Genomic DNA, 13,167 nt, shown 5'->3' on the forward strand with positions numbered 1-13,167 from the left:
CAGTTATTTCCATACAACTAGTCTGCCCTGGTCCCAGATCTGTTTTTGCTAACTTCCTTGGTCATTATCATTCATGCCAAACAGATCTGGGACCAGGCTAGTACACAGCAGGGTATAGCCTACATATACTGGTAGTGTGTCAACATCTGGCTGTGATTGGGAGTCCCATAGGGCGGCGCACAATTGGCCCCAGTGTCATCCGGGTTTGGCCGTCATTGTAAATAAGAATTTGTTCTTTAACTAACTTGCCTGGTTGAATAAAAAGTTAAATTAATACAAAATAAATAAAAAATAAAAATAAGTAGAATGACAGCAAGTGTGTATTGTTAACAATAGCTTTCTTTATTACAAAAACTACATACATTAAAAGTTTTGCAAAGGGAATGCCAATAATGTTACGAAAACTAAAGCATTTCCCTTTCTTGTCATTTAAATAAAAAACAGAAAATGTACAAAAGTGCTTACATGGTGCAAATATTGAATACAAGTAGTTAAAAAAAAAAAATGAAGGAAAAAAACCCCCCTACATTTTACACTATAATCTACTTTCTAAAATGCAACCAAGCGGGAGAGAGAGAGGACTATGAGAGTGACCAAATGGCACCCTATTCCCTAATTAGTGCACTACTTTTGACCAGGGGCCGTGCACCATATAGGGAATAGGGTGCCATTTCAGACACACACTTCATTGCATATCAGTAACCCAAAGCTGCATAGCAACCTCTGGATAGGGAAGGTAGTTCAGCCTAGCCTGGATGCCAGTCTGTTTCTGCTCTCTTGCCAACTCCAAGCATGACAATCCCATAAAGAGTTGGCAAGAGAGCAAAAACCCGACCGGCACCCAGGCTAAGGTCATCCCTGGCCTGGCTGAGCTGGATCCCACTGTCAGCATGACTACAGCAACAGTGTCTATCTCTGCTTAAAGGGGACAGTTCACCCCGTCTCTCTCTGCTTAAAGGGGACAGTTCACCCCGTCGCTCTCTGCTTAAAGGGGACAGTTCACCCCGTCGCTCTCTGCTTAAAGGGGACAGTTCACCCCGTCGCTCTCTGCTTAAAGGGGACAGTTCACCCCGTCGCTCTCTGCTTAAAGGGGACAGTTCACCCCGTCGCTCTCTGCTTAAAGGGGACAGTTCACCCCGTCTCTCTCTGCTTAAAGGGGACAGTTCACCCCGTCGCTCTCTGCTTAAAGGGGACAGTTCACCCCGTCGCTCTCTGCTTAAAGGGGACAGTTCACCCCGTCTCTCTCTGCTTAAAGGGGACAGTTCACCCCGTCTCTCTCTGCTTAAAGGGGACAGTTCACCCCGTCTCTCTCTGCTTAAAGGGGACAGTTCACCCCGTCTCTCTCTGCTTAAAGGGGACAGTTCACGCTTTCAAAGATCTCTTATTTTCAACTTCAATGGCAACCTTTATCTTGTGTCATCCTAAAAGGTTTTAAAATGTGTCTGCTATTAACATCAGTCTGACAGTGACTCGTTTCATCCTAAAAGTGTTTAAAATGTGTCTGCTATTAACATCAGTCTGACAGTGACATCATGCCATGAAAAACCCCTTTAAATCTGGCAAGAATCCTTGGGTTAATTTCCTCTATAACCTGGTTGGTTTCATGGTTGATGAAACCGTAGCCATTCCTGACATTGAATCACTTGACTGTAACCAAGACTTTAGTTGTGATGACCTCCGAACCCTAGATGACCAGAGCCCTCGGGAAGTGTTCCATTTGGGACGTAGATGACATCAGATGTCTAATGAAGTAAAAGAACTCGACGATGCAAGGCAGATTGACCAGCTGTCAAAACGTCTGGATGAAATGACAACGACCTCAAGTGTATTGAAAATAACATCAAAACTGAACTATCCCTCACGGCTAGTAAATCCAACATACCCGAATATTGCTTCGAGATGAATAAATAAAAAAGTTGAAATTATTTTCTTTGTGAACCATTCTATATTAGTTCAAACTAGAGCTGGAAATCAACCGCTAGTTAAGGCTCAGCGTTAGCAAGCCGCACTATCGTCTTAGACCAGAGCTAGTCGGCAACCAGACCTGTGACAGTCCGCTGCTCGCGACAGTCAGCTGCTCGCGACAGTCAGCTGCTTGTAAAAAAGGACCGTTTGATACAACGCTCCCATTTGCTACCAGACCTAAATATCTGATTTATTATAGTACTCGTTTTCAGTAACACCTCTAGACATTGTCTTGTCATATTGCAGTATTTCAGCTGATATGTAACAGGTTGAGAGAGGAAGTGGAAGCTCCAGAGTAAGACTGTCCATTGGTCTGAACCTTTCCTGCCTACATTCTGCTCTACCAGTCGATCGGTTTTTAGCCCATTGTGAGCAGAGGAGTCAGGGCTGGAGAGGTGGTGAACGGGGCTGGCTAGGTGGTGAACGGGGCTGGAGAAGGTGGTGAACGGGGCTGGAGAAGGTGGTGAACGGGGCTGGAGAGGTGGTGAACGGGGCTGGAGAGGTGGTGAACGGGGCTGGAGAGGTGGTGAACGGGGCTGGCTAGGTGGTGAACGGGGCTGGAGAGGTGGTGAACGGGGCTGGCTAGGTGGTGAACGGGGCTGGCTAAGTGGTGAACGGGGCTGGCTAGGTGGTGAACGGGGCTGGCTAGGTGGTGAACGGGGCTGGAGAGGTGGTGAACGGGGCTGGAGAGGTGGTGAACGGGGCTGGAGAGGTGGTGAACGGGGCTGGAGAGGTGGTGAACGGGGCTGGAGAGGTGGTGAACGGGGCTGGAGAAGGTGGTAAACGGGGCTGGAGAAGGTGGTAAACGGGGCTGGAGAAGGTGGTAAACGGGGCTGGAGAAGGTGGTAAACGGGGCTGGAGAGGTGGTGAACGGGGCTGGAGAGGTGGTGAACGGGGCTGGAGAGGTGGTGAACGGGGGTGGCTAGGTGGTGAACGGGGCTGGAGGAGAGAGGTGATCAGAGAGGCTGAGTGAAGGGTTACCGGTGATCAGAGAGGCTGAGTGAAGGGTTACCGGCGATCAGAGAGGCTGAGTGAAGGGTTACCGGTGATCAGAGAGGCTGAGTGAAGGGTTACCGGTGATCAGAGAGGCTGAGTGAAGGCTTACCGGTGATCAGAGAGGCTGAGTGAAGGGTTACCGGTGAACAGAGAGGCTGAGTGAAGGGTTACCGGTGATCAGAGAGGCTGAGTGAAGGCTTACCGGTGATCAGAGAGGCTGAGTGAAGGGTTACCGGTGATCAGAGAGGCTGAGTGAAGGGTTACTGGTGATCAGAGAGGCTGAGTGAAGGGTTACCGGTGATCAGAGAGGCTGAGTGAAGGGTTACCGGTGATCAGAGAGGCTGAGTGAAGGGTTACCGGTGATCAGAGAGGCTGAGTGAAGGGTTACCGGTGATCAGAGAGGCTGAGTGAAGGGTTACCGGTGATCAGAGAGGCTGAGTGAAGGGTTACCGGTGATCAGAGAGGCTGAGTGAAGGGTTACTGGTGATCAGAGAGGCTGAGTGAAGGGTTACCGGCGATCAGAGAGGCTGAGTGAAGGGTTACCGGTGATCAGAGAGGCTGAGTGAAGGGTTACCGGTGATCAGAGAGGCTGAGTGAAGGGTTACCGGCGATCAGAGAGGCTGAGTGAAGGGTTACCGGTGATCAGAGAGGCTGAGCCAGACAGGGCTAGTAACAGGGGACCGGTCTTTGGGCCAGACAGCTTTAGCAACTGTTCTAAGTAACAGTAACAGGGCTAGTAACTGTTCTCAGCAACAGGGCTGGGGTCAGGGCTAGTAACTGTTCTCAGTAACAGGGCTGGGGTCAGGGCTAGTAACTGTTCTCAGTAACAGGGACAGGGCTGGGGTCAGGGCTAGTAACTGTTCTCAGTAACAGGGACAGGGCTGGGGTCAGGGCTAGTAACTGTTCTCAGTAACAGGGCTGAGGTCAGGGCTAGTAACTGTTCTCAGTAACAGGGACAGGGCTGAGGTCAGGGCTAGTAACTGTTCTCAGTAACAGGGACAGGGCTGGGGTCAGGGCTAGTAACTGTTCTCAGTAACAGGGACAGGGCTGAGGTCAGGGCTAGTAACTGTTCTCAGTAACAGGGACAGGACTGAGGTCAGGGCTAGTAACTGTTCTCAGTAACAGGGACAGGGCTGAGGTCAGGGCTAGTAACTGTTCTCAGTAACAGGGACAGGGCTAGTAACTGTTCTCAGTAACAGTGCTGGGGTCAGGGCTAGTAACTGTTCTCAGTAACAGGGCTGAGGTCAGGGCTAGTAACTGTTCTCATTAACAGGGACAGGGCTGGGGTCAGGGCTAGTAACTGTTCTCAGTAACAGGGCTGGGGTCAGGGCTAGTAACTGTTCTCATGCCCGGCCAGGATGTAGAGGTTGCTCAGGGCTGTGGGGTTGTCAGTGGGCCGGCTCTCCAGAACCACCACCCTGTTAGAGAGAGAGAGGTCAGTCAGAAGCAGTACATCAGTAACACATATTAACACTGCAGGTTACAGCTGCCAGCCAGGTACAATTTATACAATAGAATTAATAGAATATAAATGAGTCAGAGAGAGTAGCAGGCAGAGAGATAAGTGGACTGGCTACATTTTAAAATGGCACTAAGTTAATATGACACTACAGATCATGAGATGTAGAGGTAGGTGCCACCCTTCCAGCAGATTGACAGATGAGATGAGGTAGGTGTCTCTGCCCACAGAGGGTACAGTCAGAGACCATAGCGCCTGATCCATCAAATGGAATTACAGAGGATCAGAGAGAGACACTCAAACCAGGCTGGCATGGCAGTGCCCAGGTGCCAGTCTGAATAAAACATGCAGGTTGGTAGAGCAGAGTAGAGGATGTTGCAGGGGAATAGTGGAATGGTGCTGGGCCTCCTGCCCTCCAGGGGGCCTCCTGCCCTCCAGGCTCCAGGGGGCCTCCTGCCCTCTCGGCTCCAGGGGGCCTCCTGCCCTCTCGGCTCCAGGGGGGCCTCCTGCCCTCTAGGCTCCAGGGGGCCTCCTGCCCCCTGCCCTCCAGGGGGTTCCTGCCCTCCAGGGGGCCTCATGCCCTCCAGGGGGCCTCATGCCCTCCAGGCTCCAGGGTCCTGCCCTGTGTCTGAGACAGATTTAGTGGTTTCTATAGTTGAGGAGAACTGGTTGCTGCACTCACCAGAGCGCCCACTCTGCTGCATTCTTGGGTACTAAATGGGATAGTGTAACCAACCAGTGGGTGGATCATTGAAGCTGTAATGTGTGAGTCACATGTATAATATGTGAAGGTTTTCAAGCCTCTTCTGATAACGTTGACATTACAATGACTCAGGATCTTATCATACTGAATAATCAAAGACTGTTGATTTGATCTGAGGCACCTGCCTTGTCATAGGAATGGAAGCCGGGAGAAAGAGATGGAAATAGAGCCACCGGGCGACCTCATCTCTCTGTAGAGAGGTCTGAAGGAGAGAGAGGAGTTGGATGTTTGGTGGTTTCCAGGCCGTGAACAATGGGATCCTGTGGAAGGACACTGGAGATAGCATCTAGCTACCAGCCCTGACCTCTACGGCTTAGAGGTCAAAAGGACACTACCTCATCTAACTAGAGAGGTGGAGAGGAAAAACTATGTAGAGAGAGAATATAGAGATGAGAAAATGAGGGAGACAAAAAGAGATGGATATGAGAGAAAGGGGGGAGAGGGAGATAAAAAGCAATGGATATGAGAGAAAGGGGGAGAGAGAAAGCGGGGGGGAGGAAACGTAAGAGACGACGGGTAAGAGAGGACAGGAAGAAGAATGACGAGTTTAAGACAGAGAGAATCACTTCCAGCACCACCCACCTGTCAGATCCTAGGAGGCGGAAGACTCTGCTGGGATCAGAAATCTCCTGGGTGACCTGCACATTAATGAAGGCATGGAACACTAATGAACATGGTAACATACACAGTATTCCATTCAGGGAATTGTTGAGGAACTACATTGAAAACCCCATCGGTACCCAAAGTTACAGCCTGATACACTTTACACAGGAGAAAGACCCTTTTCATTTCCATTAATATTAGAGATGTGTTCTTACAATCCGCCCCGTCACCCCGGCAGACCCGTACCGTCACCCCAGTAGACCCGCACCGTCCACCGTCACCCCAGTAGACCCGCACCGTCCACCGTCACCCCAGCAGACCCGCACCGTCACCCCAGCAGACCCGCACCGCCACCCCAGCAGACCCGCACCGCCACCCCAGCAGACCCGCACCGCCACCCCAGCAGACCCGCACCGCCACCCCAGCAGACCCGCACCGTCACCCCGTCACCCCAGCAGACCCGCACCGCCACCCCGGTAGACCCGCACCGCCACCCCGGTAGACCCGCACCGCCACCCCGGTAGACCCGCACCGTCACCCCGGCAGACCCGCACCGTCACCCCGGCAGACCCGCACCGTCACCCCGGTAGACCCGCACCGTCACCCCGGCAGACCCGCACCGTCACCCCTGCAGACCCGCACCGTCACCACAGCAGACCCGCCCCGTCACCCAAACAGAACAGCACCGTCACCACAGCAGACCCGCCCCGTCACCCCAGCAGACCCGCACCGTCACCCCGGCAGACCCGCACCGTCACCCCGGCAGACCCGCACCGTCACCACAGCAGACCCGCCCCGTCACCCCAGCAGACCCGCACCGCCACCCCGGTAGACCCGCACCGTCACCCCGGCAGACCCGCACCGTCACCACAGCAGACCCGCCCCGTCACCCCAGCAGACCCGCACCGTCACCACAGCAGACCCGCACCGTCACCACAGCAGACCCGCCCCGCCACCCCAGCAGACCCGCACCGTCCACCGTCACCCCAGCAGACCCGCCCCGTCACCCCAGTAGACCCGCACCGTCACCCCAGCAGACCCGCACCGCCACCCCAGCAGACCCGCACCGCCACCCCAGTAGACCCGCACCGTCACCCCGGCAGACCCGCACCGTCACCCCAGTAGACCCGCACCGTCCACCGTCACCCCAGCAGACCCGCACCGTCACCCCAGTAGACCCGCACCGTCCACCGTCACCCCAGTAGACCCGCACCGTCCACCGTCACCCCAGTAGACCCGCACCGTCCACCGTCACCCCAGTAGACCCGCGCCGTCACCCCAGTAGACCCGCACCGTCCACCGTCACCCCAGCAGACCCGCACCGTCCACCGTCACCCCAGCAGACCCGCACCGTCACCCCAGTAGACCCGCGCCGTCACCCCAGCAGACCTGCACCGTCCACCGTCACCCCAGCAGACCCGCACCGTCACCCCAGTAGACCCGCGCCGTCACCCCAGTAGACCCGCACCGTCACCCCAGTAGACCCGCACCGTCACCCCAGTAGACCCGCACCGTCACCCCAGTAGACCCGCACCGTCACCACAGCAGACCCGCACCGTCACCCCAGTAGACCCGCACCGCCACCACAGCAGACCAAAGTTGTGATCAAGGCAAAGGGTGTCTGTCTACTTTGAATAATCTCAAATATATTTTGATTTGTTTAACACTTTTTTTTATTAGATACCGAATGATTCCATATGTGTTATTTCATAGTTTTGATGTCTTCACTATTATTCTACAATGTAGAAAATAGTAAAAATAATGAAAAACCCCGGAATGAGTAGGTTTGTCCAAACTTTTGACTGGTACTGTATATCAGTGGTGTAAAGTACTTAAGTAAAAATACTTAAAATAACTACTTAAGTCGTTTTCTGGGGTGTCTGTACTTTACTATTTATATTTTTGCCAACCTTTACTTCACTACATTGCTAAAGAAAATGATGTACTTTTTACGCCGTTACTTTTTCCGACACTCAAAAGTACTTGTTACATTTGGACAGTAAAATGGGCCAATTCACACACTTATCGAGGGAACATCCCTGGTCATCCCTACTGCCTCTGATCTAGAGGACTCACTAAACACAAATGCTTCGTTTGTAAATGATATCTGAGTGTTGGAGTGTGCCCCTGCGCTTCGTAAATAAATAATTATGAAAAAAAGGATGCCATCTGGTTTGCATAATATAAGGAAATGTAAATGGTTTATACTTGAACTTTTAGTACATTTGTACATTTGATCAATTCCATTTACTTTTGATAATTATGTACATTTAAAACCAAATACTTTTAGACTTTTACTCAAATAGTATTTCACTGGGTGACTTTCACTTTGACTTGAGTCATTTTCTATTAAGGTATCTTTACTTTTACTCAAGTTTGACGACAGGGTACTTCTTCCACCACTGCTGTATACTATGGACATTTTCTGAAATGACAACGCAAAAATACAAAACAATCCTGTGTATCACCTTTAACTGTATTGTCTAGCCTTCCTCCGCCATGTCATAATCATATTTACATTTAGTGTGGTCAAGATATTGCAAACATATTCAGAGTCTGGTTGTATAGTTACCGAAGTGACCGAATGGTTTAGTTACCACGGTAACACCTACCTCGTTGGACTTGAAGCTCTTTCCCTGCATGCCGTGCTTCCAGAAGGCCAGAACGCTGTCCTGAAGGCACACTGGAGCACGAGGAGAGACGGGTAGAGGGACGTCAAGTCAAGACAGGAAGGATATCAGCATTGGTCTTTTCATTTACATTTGGATCATTTAGCAGACACTTGTATCAGTCAGTGTATTCAACCAGGTAGTAAAACAACCATATATCACAGTCTTTACAAGTAAACCTATCCTTAATAAAGCAGATATCATATACATTATTACACAGGTACTTTACACATTTACTATGCATATTATAACACTGTTACTATACACCAGGGATCATCCACTAGATTCAGCCGTGGGTCGATTTCTGGAGCGGATGGTCAAGGGGCCGGAACATAATTACAAATCATTTGTGGACAGAAAATTCCTCCGCAAGAATCCCAAACAGATGTGTTTGATTTAAAAACAATAAATCATTTCAACTTTGCTTCCATTTGTATATGATCACGTGTTGCACATTTAGGGGAATATTCAGAGGTGGAAACTTTCCGTGGGAATTAACGTGAATATATGGGAATTAACGTGAATATATGGGAATTAACGTGAATATATGGGAATTAACGTGAATATATGGGAATTAACGTTAATATATGTGAATTAACGGAAATATGGGAATTAACGGAAATATGGGAATTAATATTAATACCATTTAAATGTAGATGTTTTTTGCATTGGATATATTTACCAAATCATATGGAGACCGAAACATAAACCTTTTACCTTATCTTAAGTAGACATAATTGCAAATGATTAAATCCTTCCGAATAGAAATTTTAAAAACTATTTAGTTACGAATTGAACTTTAATTAAATGAGTTGACTCTTCACATGGGAGGATTTCACTGAACAACAAAAGAAAGGGAATATTGAATGATCCCCAATGATCCGTCACATCTCCCAAAAATGTTTTCAACATACATCTGTAAAATGATAGTCTAGAAACTAAAGCTTTGGTTGTCTTCCTCTTAGACCTCCATGTCTTCTCTCTGGACCTCCTCAATGTCCAACTCAAACAGACTCAAATTTGCCCCGGATGGCCACCAATTCTTCAACCCTTGTATTGGTCAGCCTGTTGCGTGCTTTAGTGTGGGTGTTCCCAAACAAAGGACAAGTTACACTCTGAGGCGGCTGATGTTGGTGGGATTTGGAGGATGATGGAGGCAACATGGGAAAGAACCTCAGATCCACAAAGTCCCTTCCACCAGGTGGCTGATGAGATATGTTGGCACGACTGCCATATTGCATCTCCATCCCAAAGCCCTTGCTTGGAAGTGTACTTCGCCAGACTGCCAAGAACCTTGCCCTCATCCAGGCCAAGGTGGCGAGACACGGTAGTGATGACACCATAGGCCTTGTTGATCTCTGCACCAGACAGGATGCTTTTGCCAGCATACTTGGGGTCCAACATGTACGCTGTGGTGTGTATGGGCTTCAGGCAGAAGTTGTCAAGCTTTTAAAAATGTATTTCAGAACTGCAGTTTCCTCTGCTTGGAGCAACAGTGAAGTGGGCAGGGCAGCACGGATTTATTTTCTTACATCTGCAAGCAGAGTCTGAACATCAGACAGGACGGCATTGTCTCCCTCAATCCGTGCAATGGCTACTGCTATAGGTTTCAGGAGTTTCAGACTGCTTACCACTCTCTCCCAAAATACATCATCCAGGAGGATCCTCTTGATGGGGCTGTCCATATCGGCAGACTGTGATATGGCCATTTCTCGGAGAGACTCCATCCCCTCCAGGAGACTGTCAAACATGATGACAACACCACCCCAACAGGTGTTGCTGGGCAGCTTCAATGTGGTGCTCTTATTCTTCTCACTTTGCTTGGTGAGGTAGATTGCTGCTATAACTTGATGATCCTTCACATACCTAACCATTTCCTTGGCTCTCTTGTAGAGTGTATCCCTTGTTTTCAGTGCCATGATGTCCTTGAGGAGCAGATTCAATGCATGAGCAGTACAGCCAATGGGTGTGATGTGAGGGTAGGACTCCTCCACTTTAGACCAAGCAGCCTTCATGTTCGCAGCATTGTCTGTCACAAGTGCAAATACCTTCAGTGGTCCAAGGTCATTGATGACTGCCTTCAGCTCATCTGCAATGTAGAGACCTGTGTGTCTGTTGTCCCTTGTGTCTGTTCTCTTGTAGAATACTGGTTGAGGGGGTGGAGATGATGTAGTTAATTATTCCTTGCCCACGAACATTCAACCACCCATCAGAGATGATTGCAATACAGTCTGCTTTCTCTATGATTCGCTTGACCTTCACTTGAACTCTGCATCCAGCAAATGAGTAGATAAAGCATGTCTGTTTGGAGGGGTGTATGCTGGGCGAAGAACATTCAGAAATGTCTTCCAATACACATTGTCTGTGAGCGTCAGAGGTGAACCAGTTGCATACACAGCTCGAGCAAGACATTCATCAGCATTTCTCTGAATACCGTTCCTCCATTGTGTCAAAAAAACTTCTGATTCCAGGAGGACCACGAGCTGTTGCTATCGATACGGTGTCTGATTCATCATTTTCACCTCCGTATAGAAGTAGAGGGACTTTTGTCAGAGGTTGCTTGATGTGAGCGCGCTGAGGGAACTTTATGCACTTGGCCAGATGATTCTGCAAGAATGCACTGTGGATGCAGAGGGGTTGCAATTCCATTGAATTGGGGAAGTTTAACCAAAATATGCCACAAGACCAAGAATTACCTTATGTGTATCCCACAAAAAAGGTTCACTGTTATAAGCGAACTGATGAATTTAAGCAAAATTCCCAAAATTCCCGTGCTCAACTTCCAATGGAAATTCCCGGAAAGTCGGAAGACCCTTTGCAACCCTAATCACGCGTCTCTCTAATATACGTGGGAATATTCCGGAACACATTCCTTAATTTCAAATAACTTGGAGCTGATTTCCTGGTGTTTTTACAGTCTTCTATGTCCAACATTGAAAATCCCACACACAAAAAAAAGTTGGGGGGCCAAATAAAACCAGTTGGGGAACCCTGCTACACACGTCATTACACTTCCTATACACGTCATTACACTTCCTATACACGTCATTACACTTCCTACACGCGTCATTACACTTCCTACACGCGTCATTACACTTCCTACACGCGTTATAACACTTCCTACACACGTCATTACACGTCATTACACTTCCTACACACGTCATTACACTTCCTACACACGTCATTACACTTCCTACACACGTCATTACACTTCCTACACACGTCATTACACTTCCTACACACGTCATTACACTTCCTACACACGTCATTACACTTCCTACACACGTCATTACACTTCCTACACACGTTATAACACTTCCTACACACGTCATTACACTTCCTACACACGTCATTACACTTCCTATACACGTCATTACACTTCCTACACACGTCATTACACTTCCTATACACGTCATTACACTTCCTATACACGTCATTACACTTCCTATACACGTTATAACACTTCCTTATACACGTTATAACACTGAAGGATGTACAGTAGAAGGTGAATAAGAGAGCACATCTTACCAACGGATCCAATGGTGAAGTCAAAGCTGAGCTCTGAGGCTAGCTTCTTGTTGGACTTCAGTCTTCCCTGGAGGTTAACGATCTTGAGATTTTCTAGAAGAGGAAGAGAATCTTTTAGAATAGTGGGCCGGATTAAAAACAGACATTTATATGAGCAGGGAAAACTTTCCTCAGGGCAGTGCACTACTTTAGACCAGAGCCCTACGGTGACCAGAAACCTATGAGCTCTGGTCAAAAGTAGTGCACTACACCGGGAATCGGGTGCCATTTGGAACACATCCTGAGTGCAGGTCAAGAGGTTATCATCTCTATGGGGTCAGAGGTCATACTTACTGTCCAGGCACACTAGCACGGTGTCCCTCTCCAGCTGGGTCACGTGGATGGCGTCCACTGCTTGACCAGCTAGGGGGGAGACATATAGAACGGTCACCATGGAGATATCCCTTCTGGCATCCAATAATAGGTAACCGATAGAAACGGTTTGTTTCAATATGCACATACCAGTGACGGTCAGTGCCTTTTAAGAGGGAGGGAGGGAGGACGATTATTTTCTTAATGAGCATGGCCTTGTTGCTATAACAGCATATTGGATGACTTGTTATTCGTATTCCATTCACCCAGTTCAATGTTAACATGGATAGGTTTAGACTCGTCTAGACCACAGTCATTTAGCATAGTCAGATCAGGACCTAACACAAAGGACAACTCAGAGTATGCTATTCTGATCTTCTGAAATAGACCACATTTTCTTCATTATAGACCTGTCTAAAATAAACAATGGATTCATTGTGAAGGTTTAGGCTATATTAAATGGATTTATTAGACTTTTTAAAACGTAGATGTTCCAAAGGTCTGCATCAGTGGCTTGTAGGCCGTGTGGAAGCCAGGAGACGCTAAATGTGTATGTTAATTAACGGTCAATTACCTTGAGAACGGTTATTTGCTTGACTATCACAGCTGACAAAATGTCATGACCACCACAGCCCTAGTTGAGGCTGATTGTTTCTCTGTGCAGTGCAGGTAAGGTAGTAGTGTAGTAGGGTAAGGTAGTAGTGTAGTAGGGTAAGGTAGTAGTGTAGTAGGGTAAGGTAGTAGTGTAGTAGGGTAAGGCTGGTCCTCTCACCACTGGTGTCCCCCAGGGCTCTGTTCTAGGCCCTCTCCTATTCTCGCTATACACCAAGTCA

At 48.6% G+C, this 13,167-nt stretch overlaps 1 protein-coding gene across 6 annotated transcripts in view; it reads right to left on the reverse strand.

Moving 5' to 3' along the window:
• Positions 1 to 321: 321 nt before the first annotated feature.
• The window catches only part of LOC139563421 (mitogen-activated protein kinase kinase kinase kinase 5-like), a 130,833-nt gene continuing 117,987 nt past the window's right edge, over positions 322 to 13,167 (reverse strand). For all 6 annotated transcript variants that reach the window (XM_071382078.1, XM_071382079.1, XM_071382081.1 and 3 more), the window contains 5 exons: positions 12,317 to 12,385; positions 11,984 to 12,076; positions 8,399 to 8,469; positions 5,766 to 5,821; positions 322 to 4,379 (listed from right to left, as the gene is read on the reverse strand). In XM_071382078.1, the coding sequence (XP_071238179.1) occupies positions 4,292 to 4,379; positions 5,766 to 5,821; positions 8,399 to 8,469; positions 11,984 to 12,076; positions 12,317 to 12,385 (377 nt within the window). In that variant the 3' untranslated portion in view covers positions 322 to 4,291. The remainder of the gene's footprint in view (positions 4,380 to 5,765; positions 5,822 to 8,398; positions 8,470 to 11,983; positions 12,077 to 12,316; positions 12,386 to 13,167) is intronic.

The sequence above is a fragment of the Salvelinus alpinus genome, chromosome 34 (assembly GCF_045679555.1).
Source record: "Salvelinus alpinus chromosome 34, SLU_Salpinus.1, whole genome shotgun sequence".
NCBI classification, from domain to species: domain Eukaryota; kingdom Metazoa; phylum Chordata; class Actinopteri; order Salmoniformes; family Salmonidae; genus Salvelinus; species Salvelinus alpinus.